At 40.3% G+C, this 17,902-nt stretch overlaps 3 protein-coding genes across 5 annotated transcripts in view; 1 reads left to right on the top strand and 2 right to left on the bottom strand.

Moving 5' to 3' along the window:
• Positions 1-65: 65 nt before the first annotated feature.
• On the bottom strand, positions 66-6,381 carry kdsr (3-ketodihydrosphingosine reductase). The gene is made up of 10 exons (XM_040144612.1): positions 5,950-6,381; positions 5,044-5,133; positions 4,666-4,722; positions 4,478-4,543; positions 4,290-4,385; positions 3,356-3,547; positions 2,940-3,023; positions 2,766-2,849; positions 2,541-2,642; positions 66-2,431 (listed from the first exon to the last, which is right to left on the bottom strand). The coding sequence occupies exons 1-10, from the start codon at positions 6,136-6,138 to the stop codon at positions 2,312-2,314; spliced, it is 1,080 nt and encodes a 359-aa protein (XP_040000546.1). The 5' UTR covers positions 6,139-6,381; the 3' UTR covers positions 66-2,311.
• A 343-nt stretch (positions 6,382-6,724) lies between these two features.
• vps4b (vacuolar protein sorting 4 homolog B) lies at positions 6,725-14,786 on the bottom strand. Of its 2 annotated transcripts, XM_040144476.1 has the most exons (13): positions 14,751-14,786; positions 13,588-13,699; positions 13,202-13,302; positions 11,776-11,887; positions 11,326-11,476; positions 11,174-11,232; positions 10,895-11,014; positions 10,580-10,736; positions 10,324-10,472; positions 8,915-8,996; positions 8,611-8,830; positions 8,364-8,504; positions 6,725-8,274 (listed from the first exon to the last, which is right to left on the bottom strand). In XM_040144476.1, the coding sequence occupies exons 1-13, from the start codon at positions 14,769-14,771 to the stop codon at positions 8,173-8,175; spliced, it is 1,527 nt and encodes a 508-aa protein (XP_040000410.1). In that variant the 5' UTR covers positions 14,772-14,786; the 3' UTR covers positions 6,725-8,172. The 2 variants fall into 2 exon arrangements, with proteins under 2 accessions (XP_040000410.1, XP_040000411.1); XM_040144477.1 differs by lacking the exons at positions 13,202-13,302; positions 13,588-13,699; positions 14,751-14,786 and adding an exon at positions 12,501-12,749.
• Positions 14,787-16,087: 1,301 nt separating this feature from the next.
• LOC120798860 (laminin subunit alpha-3-like) overlaps positions 16,088-17,902 on the top strand; it is a 54,303-nt gene continuing 52,488 nt past the window's right edge. For both annotated transcript variants that reach the window (XM_040143628.1, XM_040143630.1), the window contains exons 1-2: positions 16,088-16,512; positions 17,133-17,285. In XM_040143628.1, coding sequence (XP_039999562.1) covers positions 16,249-16,512; positions 17,133-17,285 — 417 coding nt within the window. In that variant the 5' untranslated portion in view covers positions 16,088-16,248. The remainder of the gene's footprint in view (positions 16,513-17,132; positions 17,286-17,902) is intronic.

Here is a 17,902-nt window from a genome sequence, read left to right on the forward strand (position 1 = left end):
GAAAGAAGAATGAAACGAGTGCATTATGACTTTCATGTTCAATACTCAATAAGTATTTGATAGGGGAAATTAGTGACTTACAGAACTTAAATCTTGACTTAAACTTATTGTAAGCATAGGCTTCATTTGCATAGCTTAAAAGTGTTAAAACAAAAATTCTTTTATATGGGCTACATTTTCTATCAACTATGTGTTGCTACCTCAAGGTAAGAGAGAACTTCTGAAAGCAATAAATGTACAATTATGAAAAGCTGCTGAGTGCAGGACAGTATGCCTTTAACCAATGTCAAATGAGAACATCATCAAACATAAGTCATCCATTCTCACTGTCATATCTTGGATTTCAGTAAGGCTTCTTTTTATCATACAAAGACTGGAAATTGACAAGATACACAAAAACAGTTGGCATTTTCCACTGAAAAGTCATATTAAATGAACCACATGTGGCTTAAGCCACATTGTTCTGCAGACAGGTCCATTCTTATAGCATTAGCTTCACCAGTAGTCACGTCTTAAGGCTTAGAATGGGTCCCCATACTGCTCCACATCTTTTACAAACTAACTCTAAGATCAACAGAGCAGCAACATTGAAATAATTCTCAAATAAATGCATTGCATCTACAGAAATTGTCTTAACACATTTTGGCATTCAAATATTAGTGTATTTAAAAATAATATTTCTATGTTCTGATTTGTATGCTTTGTATTAAAGTACATTCTCCCTGTTTGTGATGGACAAAAGGAAGACTTGCGAGAGTTGACACTGTACTTTTTCTCCTTCTATATGCAAAATAATAAGAAGGTCATATGGTAAATACAAGATTTTCCAAGGGTTGACAGAAATCAGGAGGGAATCGATATCGTTATTTAGGGAGTTACAAAGTCCCAGCTGTGCATGACAGAGTGACAGCAGGTCAAAATCAGAAGGACAAGGATCACACTTCCATGCTAGTCCCTCTACTACTTTGGCCTTCATGTAAAACAAATCTCCAGCGCCCTCACTAGACCTACAGGGACATGACTTGAACCAGCGAGTCTTGCCCTGCCCTGACTTACACCACCCCTACAGATCATGGATCCCACTTGGATCTTGACTGGGGCTGGCTGAATATGTGCACAGTCACACAAAACTGCATGTAAACACATTTAAGGAAAAAAGTGTACTGAACTTGAACAGGTGTACTCAAATGCACAGTTGAAAAGTGACCTGATGTTTTTCCCCATCATTTAACTTCATGGCTTCAACCCATAGTACCTGCTTTCCTTTCTCAATGAAATATGCTGGGATGATGAGAAAATAATTTGGTGTGTTTATTCCCGAGACAAGTCTAATGGCTTTTCTCTCCCTAGGGTTGGCTCAGTCACAGCAAACATGAACACACGCGCAGTCATGCAAACAATTCACCCAAAATTCTTTGCCCGAAACTGTGTCTACAATTTTTGAATATTATTTTCTGGAAATTATGTTTTTGCATAAGTTAAAAAAAAACAAACAAAAAAAAAACAAACCACACGCTCTCTCTCAACCTCTGATATCATCGAAGAGTATTGTTGTATCTCTTCCTGTTTTGGTTCACACACACACAACACAAAAACAAAACATCCCACAGCATAAACAAAACGCTGAGGGTCACAACTGGTTTCAAACACAGAGGTTATTCAGTCAAAAAGGAAGGTGCTTTGCCTGCAAAGACTTGTGGTACGAAAAGGTAGAGGAGGAGGGACTTGTTTAGTGAAAACAGTAAAATTCTTACAAGGTGGACTTAGTTTTGTAATACATGCAACAATATGGCAAAACGTGAGAGTTACCATTCTCGTTTTCACTATAGCCCCTGGTGGGAAGGAATTTCAAGCCGTATTTGGCACAACTGGTTAGACAGGCTATCTGTTGCTTTTCCACTCTGTGGGGGGGGGGCATGTTATCTAAAATGTAAGTGGTTCACAAAGCCTACCTACTCTTAAAACCAGGCTGTGGGATGTTTAGTTTGCCTTCATTACCCTAAAGTAAAGCTGCTTCCTCAAAAAGAAGCAGGTGGACACATTAAACTGAAAAGTCACTGGAATGCTCTGAAAGGATATAAAAATTGAAATGGCTGTGAAGTCTATGGAGGAGTTATGTCACTGGACCAGCAAAGAGTAAACAACTGCCATTTTCTTTCATCCTGTCTGTTAGGTTGATATCAGAAATGCTCTCAAATCTTGGCCTTTTTCCCACCTATGGTTGTGCACTTTTACAGCTGGAAGAGGGCATGGGATGGGGGGTGTGTAGGAGGATGAGGGGCACTGGGCTGTGAAGTAGGTAAGGCTTCAGTTACTCCCTCTTGTCAGCTGCTTTTAACTGCTCCCTCTGAATCATGCAGCGGCGCACAATGCTGTCAAAACTCCCCAGGTAGAAGAGGGCGATGGTCCGAAATAATCCCATGGTAACAATCTGTACAGAAGATAAACTGAGGTTGGAATTTGTAAATCGCACAATATTAATAGCAGCCTGGGGGAGCATTGATTCCGCCAGTGTGATGGTAACATTCATGTGGTTGTACCTGCTGGAGACCTTCTGTGATAGAGGTGACAGGTGACATTCCACAGGTGAGGGCTGACAGCATGTAACCATCAGGTCCCACGGAGCTGTTGAAGTTCCCCTGCTGCAAAGCAAAGAAAAACATGCAAGTACATTTACAACAGACTATCTATCTTCCTCCAAAATAATTTACATGATGATTAAAATTAGATAAGAAGCATGGTGGCGGCTGAACTGAATTTCTTACCACTGCATCTCGCACAACAATTTTGGCCACTTGGTCTGGTTGACAAACTCCAGATGTTTCAGAGATTAATTTGGTCTCTAGAGGCTAGGAGAGAAAAGAACAAGGGAGGAAAAGCTTTAAATAAGGGGAAATTAAAGTAAAATTATTTACTATTAATTGTGTTAAAGCGTTTACCTTTGTCTTATTTTCCTCAGCCAATCCTGGAGTGTCAGTGTCAGGGGGATAGGCCACAGTCACATAGATATTGTACGGCTTTATCTGGAGTAGAAGCACAGCAACACTCACCGACCATTATGTACCTTATTTGACCTTATTGATAACTGACACCAATCGGCATTTTATACAAAATGGCTGTAAGGCAATTAAATTAAGAATGAACGCCCCCTATTGGTATATTGGGAATCCTTATTACAAAATTCACACCAGTAACATACACATGCTCATCCCTCAGCAGCAAAGTAGTGGCAGATACGTGCTACATAATTTTAACTAGAGGCAGCGTGAATTTGACTGAAGCTGCAGTGTGTTTGCTTGGTGTGCAGTGGAAATCTGTGCAGAAGGGTTTTCAATCATGAGGAGGTAAAACTCACCTCCATCTGCAGCGACTCTGCTAAGCCACGCAGTGCAAACTTGGATGGGGAGTAGGCAGTGTATCCAAACAGACCGATCTGGCCTGCTTGGGAGGACACGAACATGATGCGGCCCATTCTTCGCTCCTTCATGGTGGTTATGACGGCCCGTGTTGGATAAACGCTGCCCAGGTAGTTCACTTCCATCAGTTTCTGTTGGAAATATGGCCAAGGTTAACACATACTACAAAGTGGTAGTCCACAGTGAAGTGTTGCATAAACGTACCTACAGACATTTCACAACCTTAATACAGTTGCACAATTTCTCCAATATACTATTCACAACACACTGCAATTTGCATAAAATTGTGGCTGGGACTTTAGCCCTTTCTTAATCTCCTCTGAAAGTAACAAGATCTCCTACAAAGTTGGACAGCAATCAAACCTTCTTTACTTTTTTATGTATTTAATGCATAAAACCCATTTTCAAAGAGCTTATCTGTGGTCTTGGTGCAAATTTATCATGTTGGTCTTCAGCAAGATTATTTTTTATAACTTAGACAGAAATTACTGAGTATGTTATTTTATCAAATCGGTCTAGATTCCAAAAATGTTCTTAGAGTTACCAGGAAGCATTTAAGGTAAATAAATAAAATAAAATCAATTTTGTTTCAAATCTAATATCTCCATAAAAAATTCAGGAGAGCTCTTTAAGTATCATTCCCCTTATCACTTGGAAACATATGGCCTTACACACGAGTTTGTTAAACAGAATATAATAAATTCATAAAACTATCTCCTTTTTTAGTGACACTTACGCTGTGGTGTAAACATGAGCAGTGAACTTATTTTTTGATTAAAACTGTTTGCTAATGTTTAGTACTGTTCAGAGTAGCTTATTGACTTTTGAACATAAAACAATGGTCGGTTCTTGGTTACACACTCAGGTACTTACTTTAAAACGATCCACCTCCACTTCCTCAAACTTTCCAGAAATGGACACCCCAGCGCAGTTCACAAGCATATCAACAGGCCCCAGCTTCTCTTGAGCCTACACAACAGGAAAAAGCCACTACAATACTTCAGCATTGAATTATTGAAGGAGTCTGAGATGTTCCACTGTGATGGAGAAGATAAGATTACCTGTTTTATCACACTTTCCACCTGACTGTAATCACTGGAGACATCCACTGATATGCAGAGCACCACCTGAATAAAGAAATTGTACATGATCTTTTGTAATCTAATGCAAATGGTATCAGATGTAATGCCCTTAATGAACATGTACACAGTCATAACATCTTTCATTGAAATAAATACTAAACCCATACCTGCTTGTCATTGATGGCAAATTTCTCTACCTCTTTCTTGGCCTGAAGCAGTTTAGCCTAAAGGGGGAAAAAAAGCATGTTTAATATTTTTAAAACATGTGTAAATGCTTAAGAATGTCATCAAGTTTCACCTTTAAAAACTAAATGGTAATGTGAAATCATCAATACATTTATACTCTCATGCAGGCAAACTGTTTAAAACAAAATAAAGCACATTTTGCATGTGAGTGAAGCACATCCTTCATCTGCCATAAAGTAAATTCCCCTTTAGAGTTTTTTTCACCGTGTTTGAAATCAAATGAATTGGCTATAACAACAAACAGGTTATGTAGAGGCTGGGTGCAATGGAATGATTGGTCGAATGTGGTTTGTGCTGACCTCATCTCGTGCCACCAAAGTGATGAATGCTCCTTGCCTGTAGCACTCAACCGCAATGCATTTCCCAATCCCACTCGAGCCTCCTGTCACCTGAAAATTCAAAGGGTAAGAATATCATTAATCAAAGCTCAAATATAGGGTAGCTGACCTGCAACTTGCAGAATGGAGTGGCAGGTTAACTGGACTAGCCACCTTGGCATAATGAAATGAGCAAAACTGCACACCGCTGACAATTTCTTAGGTACACCCAACAAGAACTAATGCAGTCTAATAAAACAAGCCTGGAGGTTATAATGTTCAGTTTTGCTTAAACTATTATAGAGATGCTGATTCAACTTCTTGGTTATTTTAATGGCTGCAGTTTGTAGTACTGTGAGCAGCTGTATTGCGTTATACTGAGAGGTGTTTTTAATATATCACCTACTCTCAGTGACATAACCATTAAGTTGACAATTAACTAAGTTGAGTACGAACCTCTCTACACCTGCTTCAACAAAACTGAATATTATAACCGTCACTGAGTTCGTATACATAGCCAGGTTAACCAGCATTAACCAGTTTTATTCATTTAGCGTTAAGTGAATCATGTTTTATCTAGATGTACCTTATACACTGGTCTCTAAGTAAATTCTGAAATTGACTGTAACGTTACTTATCCAATATGTGGGCGTCACTCCCTTTAACTAACAGTCGACTAGAGATGTAAATTCTGCACTCTGAAAAATGTATTTTTCCATCAAATAGTTATGACTAGCTATTGACTGTGTCGTTAGTGCTAACAGACATACACAGCCCGAACTCGGGTAGCTTAGAACCTGAAGCTAGCTAAAGAGCAGTAATGAGTGACCGTTAGTTGCCGTTACCAGCCTAACGAGCGAAGTAACGTTAGCTCTCCGGTGCACTTACCACGACGTGGGCCCCGTTCAGTTTCAGAGGTTTGGGACTAATAAGAGGCGATATCATGTATAACAGCAACACAAAGGCAACAATGAAGGCAGCAACTACAAGAAGCATGATAAATGGCAGGAGGAGCCACCAGGAATTGATGAAAAGCCAATCCGTGATCGTTGAGCTCAACCCGTCTTCAGAGGACATGGGTGAAATCTGGCAGTCGTTAGCTTGTTTGCTAACTAGCAGGCCAGCTCCAGAGGTCCGATAACGAAGGTACGAGGCAGGCGGCGGCCCTGAAAAAAGGGGTGGCGAAACACAGACCTCGGAGGAGGGGTTTTTGGAGGGTTTGGCAATGGGTCAAAGATGTGTAACGGTAAGGTTAGAGTACCGCGGTGGACCTCGGCTCCCCGTGACAAAACGCAGTCTACATAAACCAAAACAAATCGAACTGTGCACTGTAAACGGACGCTTAAGTGTCGTACTTGGTACTTGTAGTTCTCAAGCCGAAAGGTTGTCTGGAATTACAGTGCTTCTCGATTGTGCGTTCACAACAAGTCCCACAATGCAACGTCCCGCTCCCTCATTCGTCGTATCCGTTCCAGTTAGCTGCACCCCTAAGCGTCACACTCCCCACCCAACCAGCCGCCAGGTATGTCGACTGGAAGGTGACGGTCAACAAGTAGCTATTTAAAATTGCGTAACCTTTATCAATGAACCTACACCTCTGTTGTAAATCCTTGTCAATAACAAGTCGTGGATTTTAACAAACAAGTAAACTGCTTTTCTTGACATAGCTATAACCTTTATTTACATCATGGAAACGAACAACAGAAAATCTTATGCATATGTGACCTCTTCACAAAGAAATGGCTGAAGAGTTGGCTATATGTATAGACATTTACAGTAAAATAAAAGAGATGTTTCCCGTCAAAACTCAAAAGAGAAAGTTTGCACACCTTATGAGCAAAAGAACAGCTGTATACAATCTCTAAAAGATCTTACATGAAATGTGCAAGTATACATTTTTCTTGTAGTGACAAAGCACTCAATATATGAGCAGTATGACCAATTTAGAAATAAACCTATTAAAAAAAACAAAACAAAAAAAAAACGAACAAAAAAACCTGCTGCTTTTCTGGAAGGCACGTGGTGCACACTGCCACTTATGGCTACATATACTCCATGATTGGAGATTAATTCCTATGTTGTAAATTGTACAGGAAGATTATCTCTCAACCTGGGCCACCATTGTCCAACTTCAACACCTCAGTTTTGTTTTATTGAAATTCGCAATGGGACTTTATCTTAATATAAGGCTTAGTTTTTTGCACTTTGTATTAAGGATAATTAGCAAAGCCTGTGGACAGTGACAAAAAAATGCGTCGTCGGTTGTGAAAAAAAAAAATCCATGAGATGAGTGATAAAGCATTTCAAAGGTATCGGGTCCTTTAAAAACAAAACGGTAAAATAATGAATGCTGATACGGCACCACTGGTGATCCACCCTAATAGCTGTGTTGAATTCTAATGACAACTGACTTAACAAATACAATTGTCATTTGTTTGGAAATTTGATAAACAATCCAAAATTGCCACAGGACCTAATGCAGCTCTCATACCAAATATCTCTGTCTTGAACTCTATAATGTCCACCACCTTGAGATGAGAATGGCATACAGTATTTCAAACAAATACTGTGAACTCATGCTGCCTGCTTCACATCCCCAGCCCGAGATTTATATATTCCACAAAGTACAGTATACGCTATAAAATGTTTTTTTTTTTTCTTAATACAAAATAGAGAACATATAAGGGGTATTTAGTAGTCTAATGAGATGTGTTCTGACTAGAAAATAAGGATGCAATATTTAGTCCTAACTTGAAATAAATAATCTTGATTTCAGTAACCACAGTTGCAGTAACTGTTGTTTAGGTGTTCTGTTAAGTGCATAAGCCAAATAACCCTCTATATTCCCTATGTGTTATTGATTCTTTTATCAGGTCAGCTGTAGATGGAAAGTCTTCTTTGGACAGTAGTGAATATCAACTAAAACTAGGTTTTCCACCCTTTGTGTGGTTAACAGACTGGCAGAACAGAGAAGTAATCTTGCCCACTTATTATAAACCACTAAGTCTGGTGAATGGTTAGAATGAGACAGAGACAAAAAAGGGACAAGGACAGTAAAGAGAGACAATCACAATTCCTTTGCTTTGGTTTGACTTTGCTCATTCATCCCACCTAGCCTTCCTGTCCAAAGTCTTCTGTGAACTTTTTCAGTTTGTCCAGATCTTGTTCATTGACTGTTGGCTTTGTGTTGGCCAGAGACCTCAGCATGTCAGACTGAAAAGAGGAAAAACAATATTATAGTATATTAAAATTAGGGCTCTAATATGCCTTTACATTACCATTTAGTATTTTTATATCCTTACCATGCATACTATAGGTTCCATTAGCTTCTCCCCAGGGACCTCCATCCATGTCATTTCAATCGCATTGGGATCGCCAGGTGAGCAAGGAGTCAAGAGGTCTTCTACAACAGTGTTGGGGTCAGTTCTGGATGGACCTCGTACCTTATTTAAATCAAAACATTAGAGAGGAAACAAAGGTAACAGTTAGCTACTGTATAACACCTTACACTGAAGCACAAAACAGTGTGATATTTTAAAAAGGACATACCCGTTTGAAGTGAGTTGCTGACTGGACCTTTCGAACCGGCTGCATTAGAGCGTCTCTGACAATGACACTTATATCTGCTCCCGAGAATCCCTCTGTCTTCTTGCCCAGAGTGACAAAGTCAGATTCAGTGAGACTGTTAGGTGTCGATCCCAGATGGAGCTTGAACATGAAGGAACGGGCGTGCTCTTCAGGCAGTGGGATGTAGATCCTTTTCTCAAATCTGAGAGGGTATTATTGGTGTACAGTCAGCACAGGTGAATGACAACATGGTTACTAACAACTTTTACTGACTAATAACAATAACCTTCTTCTGATGGCTGAGTCTAGCGTCCATGGGATGTTTGTTGCCCCAAGTACCAGAACTCCCTCATTGTCATTCCCCACACCTGTAAAACAACAAATCCAGTGTAAGATACACTTCAAATTGAACTTTTCTCACAACAAAGACCTAATATTTTGATGCCTTTTCTGATGTGCTAAACATCTGCAGCTTTCTACAATTCAGTATTACAGGGGTTACAGCCGCTATAAAATAAATAAATGAGATTCAATGTTTCATAGGTTTACACTCAGATTTTCAAAAGCCATCTAGGTGCATCAAACCAGCCTGTATTGAAGTTACAAAATTATGGATTCAAAGTAGACTATTGGAAGCATATTTATTATAAAGTAAGTATGCACATGCAAGAAATAAGTCTTGGAGAGTTGCTGAGGATATAACACACATAGCAACTGATAATATTGATGAATATAGATAAATACACCTTCACATTCACCAATGTAAATTTTTATTCCATGACTGCTGTACTAGATTGCATTATATTTTACAGATGTTGATGTTTTTGTGTTCACTCTTTGGATTTGCAAATTATGAATCCCATTAATGATTAAGTGTGAATTGTTGCTCTTTTGTAAAAATTATCTCCCAAAAAAGGAATTTAGTTTAATCATATTTCAGCTGTAATAGCTATAAACCATACTGCACCTCTGGTAACATCCTAATTAGTGATGTCATTGGCATTTTCCCCTTACCTGTCAAAAAGCATATCTTCTCTGACGTCTCTTTGGGCAAGTGACCAGAAAAAGCATGCTGTAAAGTTTGAGTAGCAATTTCCTGCCCCGCGTGACTCAGTGTTCATTTGAGCCATTAATGCTTCAGTTATTGATTAGTGAATAGAGAAAAATAGAGAGAGAGAGAGTGAAGAAGAGGCCGCCCACTGCCCTAATCTGAAACAAATCCTATACAAACCAGAAGACATGAATCTGAATTTTTTGCCAGCCTTTGGACTTATGTGACCCAACAATCCAAATATTTTAAGGCTGCCCAAAAGTACCTTATTGTCACCCACCCATTGCAGCTATAATTTTCCCCTATGCACACCTAGAGTTTCTATGGTGACACATTAGTCTAATCCATGCTTTGTAACTATAATCCTCCCAGTGAAAATTTAGTATTCAGAAAGGGACTGAAACTGAAATGGTCGCTTCACTTAGTTCCTGAACATTCATTTTTTACTTGAACTGCCATTTTAGATCCCACAGGTTGTTTTCTGACTCCACAGACTACTGCTGAAGGACATTCAGTGACTTGAAAAAATATATAACTTAGATTTTGAAACAATTTAACATTAAAAGCGGGGATTGTTCAGCATGCAACACAGAGAACATAATAACATTCAGTGATTACAACTATTTGTTTAAACTCAGACTTACCCTGCATCTGAACCAGGAATTCTGTCTTAATACGGCGAGCAGCCTCACTCTCATTCTCACTTCTTGAGCCACAGAGGGAGTCTATTTCATCGATGAAAATGATGGAAGGCTTGTGCTCCCTTGCAAGGCTGAAAAGATTCTTCACCAACCTGGGAGGCAGAAGGGACGTTTTCAGGAAATGCTTTCAGGAGAACACTGTTGGATGTTGGATATTGATATGCTTAACCCAAGCTTCTGTTGATTTAAAACGACTCACTTTTCACTCTCTCCCAGCCATTTGGAGACAAGGTCAGACGAGGAGATGGAGAAGAACGTTGAGTTGTTTGCCTCTGTGGCAACAGCTTTAGCCAGATAGGACTTTCCTGTACCTGGAGGTCCAAAGAGCAAGATTCCCCTCCATGGAGTTCTCTTTCCTGTTATTCAAGTGCAGAGGTAATTTAGTCTATAGTAGTCTCACCAAAACACCATCAGCTGCACAATGATACAACTATTCCATTTAACATAGATATTTGCTTTTATCATTTAAGAGCAAAGTTAAGAGGTGCACTTCCTATTAAATAATATTTAATACCTGTGAAAAGGTGGGGGAATTTGATGGGAAGAATAACAGCTTCTTTCAGTGCCTCCTTGGCTCCTTCTAAACCAGCAACATCATTCCATTTGATGTTCGGTTTCTCCATAACAATTGCAGCTGGAAAAAAATAACATGCTACATTACTGAGGTGTCTAAACAATGACTTACTTATGACATTATTGCATGTAAAAAACAAACAAAAAAAAACCTCACAAGCAGTAAATATACAAAGCATGCAGAAGGCCTGAGAGTCCCCCCCTAAAAAATATTACAAACCTGAGAGTTGATTTTGGAACTTCTTTTTCTCTGGATCATCCCCTTCATCACTTTCATTCCTAGACACACAACATAACATTACAAAAAACTGAATTTTCATCCAGATTTGAATGACATCCCATGAGCAGGCATACCCCACTCCTTAAACGCACCCTTTGTCATCAGACTGTGACTCTTTGACAGGCTTAGCAGGAGGAGCTTTCTCTTTCTTCTTTAGATACTCCTTCAACTTCTCTGCTCTGTCCAAGTATTCAGCACATTTTGCCCGGATACTCTGTTTAGCTTTATCACCTTGGGCTTCATCTGTCAGAAGGAAGCACAAAGAAAGTTCAACAAAAATCATTTCGGGCTCGAGTAGACACTAGACACCGCCCTTCTGCATTTTCAGGCAATTTTTTTTATTATTTTTGCCATCACTACTGCTATGACAGTGTAGAGAATGGCTTGCATGTTATTTTGGGAGGAACATGAAGCCTTTTTAAAAATCCCCGCAACAGGCTACAGCTACGCCAAGAAAAATTACACGACTACCAGAGTACGAGTTTGATTATCAGAGTGGGGACATCCTAAACTCAATGCCAGCTTGCAGTCTTAGGCCTTACATTTCACCACATGAAGGAAGTACTGAACAGCAGCCTGGTATAGACGCAGAGCCTCATCGTAGTTCTGAGCTTTATCCTCCTGAGCCGCCTTGCTAGCAAGATCAATGGCTTTCTACAATAAAAAAGACACAGAGCAACGTTAGTTACTTTGACACCTGTAGGTACTGGCTTTACTTCCTTTCACTTCTTCTTGGTTACCGTAGCTAATAATGTAACTGTAGCACAATTTGTACTTGTAACACAAATACAAGAACATAACGTTACAAGTTTTGCTTTCTGTTGAAAGTGGTTGGCGAAATAAAACCAGTTAGTTAGCAACGCTAATCTCTTTAGCGGTCTTCATATCAGTCAATAGAACCTAAAGCTAATATACAGCAAATGCAACAACTGCGTGTACTGTAAGAACGGAAAGCACCAACCTCGAGAATATATACAGGCCATAGTATCAGCTTTTGGTGGACTCTTTGTTGTCGACAAGTTAAATGCCGAATTCATGCCTAGGTTAGCTTAGTTAGCTTATCATGCTAATTAGCAGCTAATATTACAAAAGTTCTGCCGTTTTACACTCTCGGAGGCATTTATGCCGCTCATCACCCAACAAAACTAGGCCACACATTTCGGTTAACAACAACTATGTTACTTTTTTCAGTTTATTCCTAGATTTGGACAATTTTGTCATGGTATTTACGCGTTTTATCCATCTCTGCTGTTGGTCTTCAACTTACCTGTAAATTATTGTTGGTAGCCATAAGGGCCGATCACTTTGTCCAATAATCGAAACGAATGTAACGCCGCCGTGAATAAACAACTCTTAAACAGTCTGCTTTAGAATTTAGCCTTACAAGAAGTCTGTTAGCTCGATAATCGAGTTTTTTGTGAGGTTTGTTTTCGTTTCTTATATCGCTCCCGAGTAAAATCGAGGAGGAAACTTCCGCATCGAAAAGTCGATACTCGCGCACACGGAATGTGATGACGTCAAGACGTAGCCTCCGAGTAAATTGCCTTACTGAGATTATGAGATTAAATTATTGTTTGGATTTTAACTATATACCGTTTCTGCCACTATTGTTAGCCAAGTCTTATTTTGGTATTCTCTTTTTCTTAGTTGCAGTTGACTTGTTATGTGGTGCCTTCGGTTAGTGGCTTAGTCATAGCCCATTTCCCTCACCTCTATACTTACACTGTGGATTTAAACACTACCAGACGATCGATGCACTATTAACCTTGAAATTCTAACATAAACCATTTGATCAGGCACTTTGCTAAAGTTTAAACTTTTTTTTTTTTTTTTTTTTTTTAAGTAGCAGTAATTAATTCTATTTATGCTGCAGCACATCCAAACTGTTGGGACACTTTTCCAATTTCATTATCATGGAGAATGATGATGTCCAGATTTCTAAAACAAAAATTTAAATCTTGTAAGAACCTCTTTATTCACGAGGTACTCCTGTAGTTCTTCCACTCTGTCCAGGTACTGTTTACATTTATCTCTGATCTTCTGGTTGCCATCTTTACCCTGGGGTTCACCTGATGGGAAAGAGAACATTCCTTTAATGCCATTCTATATTGTTACGGATTTTTGTTACTAGCATTTTATAAACTATCTGTCGTAACAAGCAAACTTGAAACTGGCACATACACGAAGAAAAACCAACAGTAGTTGAGTAATTTCACTTGTAGATGCTAATTGGTCCATCAGACAATTATAGTGATGGACACCCATGTACAGACTCTTAAAATGACTTAATTATCGTAGGTGTGTTGTTTTAGTGTGACATTAGATGCATTATGTTTCCAGCCATGGTGACGCACGTTTTAAAATGTGCAGAAAGTACTTGACAGCGTGTTGATAGGAGCAGATGGCCTCCTCATAGTTCCCCGCCTGGTCCTCTTCTGAGGCCTTCTGTGCTACAGCAATAGCTTTCTGAAACAGCAGTAAATTAATGAAAATTTCAGATAAAATCATAGCTTGTATTACTATGAAATCACCACACGAGAGTCTGTGTGTGAACCTTAATCTCAGTGAGTTCACATCGTCTCAGTGTCCCGTAAAATGCATAAATCGACTTCAGCCAACATACAGGTAGCCAAATATATTTGCCTATGAATCTTGCCAGTATTGAATTTTTATAGAGTACATGGTTAATCTATTAAGTAATAAGTGATTAATTGTATTGTCAGTTCATGTTTATCAGTGAAAATATTTGATGTGACCAAATGATTTTAGTGTCTAAATTGTTGCTAAAATATTGTCTGTGTCCCACTATCTGATAATTCCCTCCAGTTATATAATGATTTTGTGAATTTAAACAAGAAAAAGAGTAAAGCGTCAACTTAGCATCCAGATATAACCTTATAATTCTCAGTAGAAAATTACTTCTTAATTTTAGAAGAGGCTCTATGTGCGGTCCACCTGATCTAGAGCCTCCCTACCCCAACCACACCCCCACCTAGTAGAGGTGGGTATCTCCTATTTAGACCATTGAAAGAGAGCTGCACCGCATGTCAGCTTTTCTATCTAGGATACAAAAACATTGTTCAAAAAAACAAACTCAGACGTTATATAGAACCCTATAATTGGTCCCAGCCCTTACTTAAAACTGCGACTGAATCATTTCACAGATTACCATTGAATCAGTGGATGTACATCACTATTTTTTGGTCAATGATGGAGGCCAATTAGCTCTACAACAGAAAGACTGACGCAAAAGGTCCTGATTAAAAAAAACAAAAACAAAACAAAACTGCGTATTCGTACATAGTTTATTAAAACAAGGGAAACAATTTTACATGGAGAAACGGCACCTTTAGAAATACTTAGACTGAATCACAATTAAGCATTTGAAGAAAATGAAACCAGTAAGACTGCATCCAAATCCACTTGCTGGGTTGGTTCCGAAAAGTTACTATACTTGTTACACTCCACTCCATAAACGGGGAGCGCTGCGGTTTCAAAGGAAAGTTATTCATCTGACCTGTACATTTGTTGGCTCCATGCGGAGTCGTTGGAGAATTAAAAAAAAAAAAAAAAACCCAAGCGTTTCAACCCTTGATCCTCGTCAGCCTTGCTTCGTTTATCCCGTCGTGTAGTCGCCGCACAACCAGTTCCTGTTTGTTGCTTATCGTCCCCCCCCCCCCCTCACCCCCGGCGCTGACACATGCGTTCGAGACGGCAGCTCGCCCAGTCTCCGGAATGGCAGCGATGCTGGCACGCGGAAACCCTCCTGCGAGTGACTCACGATGCCGAAGTGTTGTGGTGCAAGTGTTACGAGGACAACGCGAGTTACCGGGGCCAAGGGCCCGAATAGCGACAGCCACTGCGGGAATGACTCGCTTTGATTGAGAATCACCTGGGACAGTGGAAATGGCCCAGACAAGAAGGAAAGCAGTGGTTTTAATTGTCTCTGTGTGGAAGGCCCTGTTACAAAAAGCCAAGTGACCTGTAAACCTGGGACTTGCACTTAGTGCGCGACACAATAATCCACTTCACTAATGACTCGTGTGACGGCTTTCTCTTCCGCTAGAGGTCGCCCCAAGACCATTCCTAAAGGATCAGGGATTTTTAGACCCTGTCAACTTGCTGGTGGGGTACTGCACAGGTTTAGGGTTCTTCTGATCCTGCTACGGGGTAACATGATGCTTTCATACCAAAACTATGAAAATATAAAACGAGATATTACGGAGCCTATTAATACAAATATAGAAACCTACAGTATAAAGGTTTTCCTAACTCGCTTCGATATGTACAATAAATGTTATTTCATAATTAAAATCTGACATTTCCGTTTGTGAGCTATTTGCACATGTTTTGGTTTTTGTTTTGCATTTAGCCCGTGATCGAGTAGCAGACAGTTCAAAATGGCTTTGAAATTGCAGAACATTTCTCACAGCGACTATAGTACAATGTCTGTTTTTTACACGACTCATAATCAAGGCGGTTCCTTGTGGGGTGGTTATAGAACTACTGGGATTAGGATACAAAAACAAAATGTGCAAATAATAAGTATGCGCATATAAGACGCTTTATGTATATGAAGTAAAATATATATGTTTAATCGTTAGAGAGGTTAAACGAGAAAGGAAAGAGGACGTGCTGCTGCTAAACGCAGTGTAAACTGTCATAGGGGACCTTTGGCCCCACTCAGTGGATTAACGTCGAGCTCAGACCATCGACAGCCTGACACCTGATAGCTCCAGCGCGGCGCACAGTTTGGTGAGGAAGACGGAAAGCTGGCGTTGTTAGTTTGGAAACAGGCGGCGGAGAGAGAGAGAGAGAGAGAGAGAGAGCCCACATTCAGCGGCGGAGGATCAACTCAGTGCTTTGTTTGACACAAGCGGACGTGGAGTCCCACTGAGAGAGCCTCGCGCGTAACCCGCGCAGCCCCTTAGGCGCGTTTCATGGAGATCTACGGATGACAAGACCTGCGCGCCGCGGGTTACTCTCAGCATCTACAGGGATCTCTACTGCGGAACATGGCGAGGGGGATGAGAGGAGCTCATCTCCTCGCTCTATTTTTCACCTTGTCGACAGCGCTTTTCGGGGACGCAAATGGACAAGAAACCCTTAATGACTTAACAGGTTTTAGTTTGAGTCCCCCGTATTTCAACCTCGCCGAGGGCTCCGGTATCTCCGCCACGGCAACATGCGGTCAGGATGAGGCTGGGACACCGAGATATGATTTATACTGTAAGCTTGTCGGCGGACCGAACATCGGACTTCCTACTCAAAATATACAGGTAAGAATATAGAGTGGGAGCTCGATGCGGTCCCGGTACAACTTTTCGTTCCTGCGTAAAAGTCAAATAGCAGCACTATACAAACGATGTATGGGCAATTACATTGTAATCTGGTACACATAGGCAACAGGAAGTTATATATTCTACATAACCACTGTCTGAAATTCGATTGGGTTATTTTATTGATATTTTATTAACCTTGTCCCTTCTTAATGTGTTGTGCCTCTCTGTAAAAGCTACTAAATGAGTCTTTGGAGCTTTAGCGAAAACCTGACAATTCTGCCCGCCCTGACCAAGTTGTTCAACTGCCAGGAATAGCTTTACACCATTGTAGTTGAGTCCCAAGTTTTCTAAAGGAAATGCCCTTTCAACATTGGTCTTGTACCCTCGGGAGTTCTTTTAAAGCAGGCCCTACATTGCTGTAAGAACAGCAGAGACATGCCCAGGCTTTTTTCTGAATTTAACATTTGCTGGTGTTTGCATTGTATCTCATATTTTGCAGTAGATTAGTGATTTGCCAGCACCTTGCTCCATTATAAAACATGCATTGAGTTGGCTGCCGTTATTTGGATGTGTGTGTGTGTGTGTGTTTTAAATACCAACAATTTCACACCATTCAGGGTCAGTTCTGTGATTACTGCAACTCCGTTGATCCAAACAAAGCCCACCCGGTGACCAGCGCCATTGATGGGACTGAGCGGTGGTGGCAGAGCCCTCCTCTCTCCAGAGGGCTGGGGTACAACGAGGTGAATGTTACCCTGGACCTTGGGCAGGTGAGATTATCATACCTTACTCTGCTATTAAAAGCTGTTTACCTGCAGCAACCTGCAGTGTTTATAATGATTGCTCTGTGGTGACAGTAAAATATAGCACCTGGATGTTACAGAAGCAAGAGAAGGAAAGTGTTTTCTGCCTTGGCCCTTGCTCTGCCGCTGTGAGATGAGTCATGTCATTTGTGTGAGATGACACAGCATCTATTTTTGCATCATTTTCTTCTTCAGTTCTGTGTTTTGCTGCTGCTTATTTGTTTTGGATATGCTATGAAGAATATTTATTTTTCTTGTGGTGTGTCATTCTCAAATATTCCAAAGGTATTAAGTGGTTATGTTTTCAGTTTGAGCTTCATCACCTCAGCCTGCGGGGATCATGTGAACACTGTCCTGCAGTTGGATGCTTGCCAGGAATCAGAATCACGCCCCTCTGGCTGGTGAATATGCTTCCATCATGACCCGTGTCTCTGGCAGGAGTTTGGCTCACAGCCCATAAAACTGCACCTCACGCTCAATTATGCACTGTGAGGAAAGAGAGGAATTTAGTCTCAGGATTAGGGATCAGAAGGATGTAAAATCAGATTCGAGGAGTGCAGGTGGAGGCCTGGACCTAGTGTGAG

This window comes from Xiphias gladius, chromosome 14 (assembly GCF_016859285.1).
Source record: "Xiphias gladius isolate SHS-SW01 ecotype Sanya breed wild chromosome 14, ASM1685928v1, whole genome shotgun sequence".
In the NCBI taxonomy this organism is placed as follows: domain Eukaryota; kingdom Metazoa; phylum Chordata; class Actinopteri; order Istiophoriformes; family Xiphiidae; genus Xiphias; species Xiphias gladius.

Bases quoted from the DNA above. Each gene is read 5' to 3' on its own strand.
- kdsr (XM_040144612.1), bottom strand. From the start codon at position 6,138: ATGTCCTCTGAAGACGGGTTGAGCTCAACGATCACGGATTGGCTTTTC. The intron at 5,134-5,949 runs GTAAGTGCACCG...TTGAATTTTCAG, and splicing joins TGAACGGGGCCCACGTCGTG to GTGACAGGAGGCTCGAGTGG. The intron at 4,386-4,477 runs GTAATCTTATCT...CCTGTTGTGTAG, and splicing joins TGGAAAGTGTGATAAAACAG to GCTCAAGAGAAGCTGGGGCC.
- vps4b (XM_040144476.1), bottom strand. From the start codon at position 14,771: ATGGAGCCAACAAATGTACAG. The intron at 13,303-13,587 runs GTGCGTCACCAT...CTTTCCCATCAG, and splicing joins CTTTCTGCACATTTTAAAAC to GTGAACCCCAGGGTAAAGAT. The intron at 11,888-13,201 runs GTTCTTACAAGA...TTTTTATTGTAG, and splicing joins AGTACCTCGTGAATAAAGAG to AAAGCCATTGATCTTGCTAG.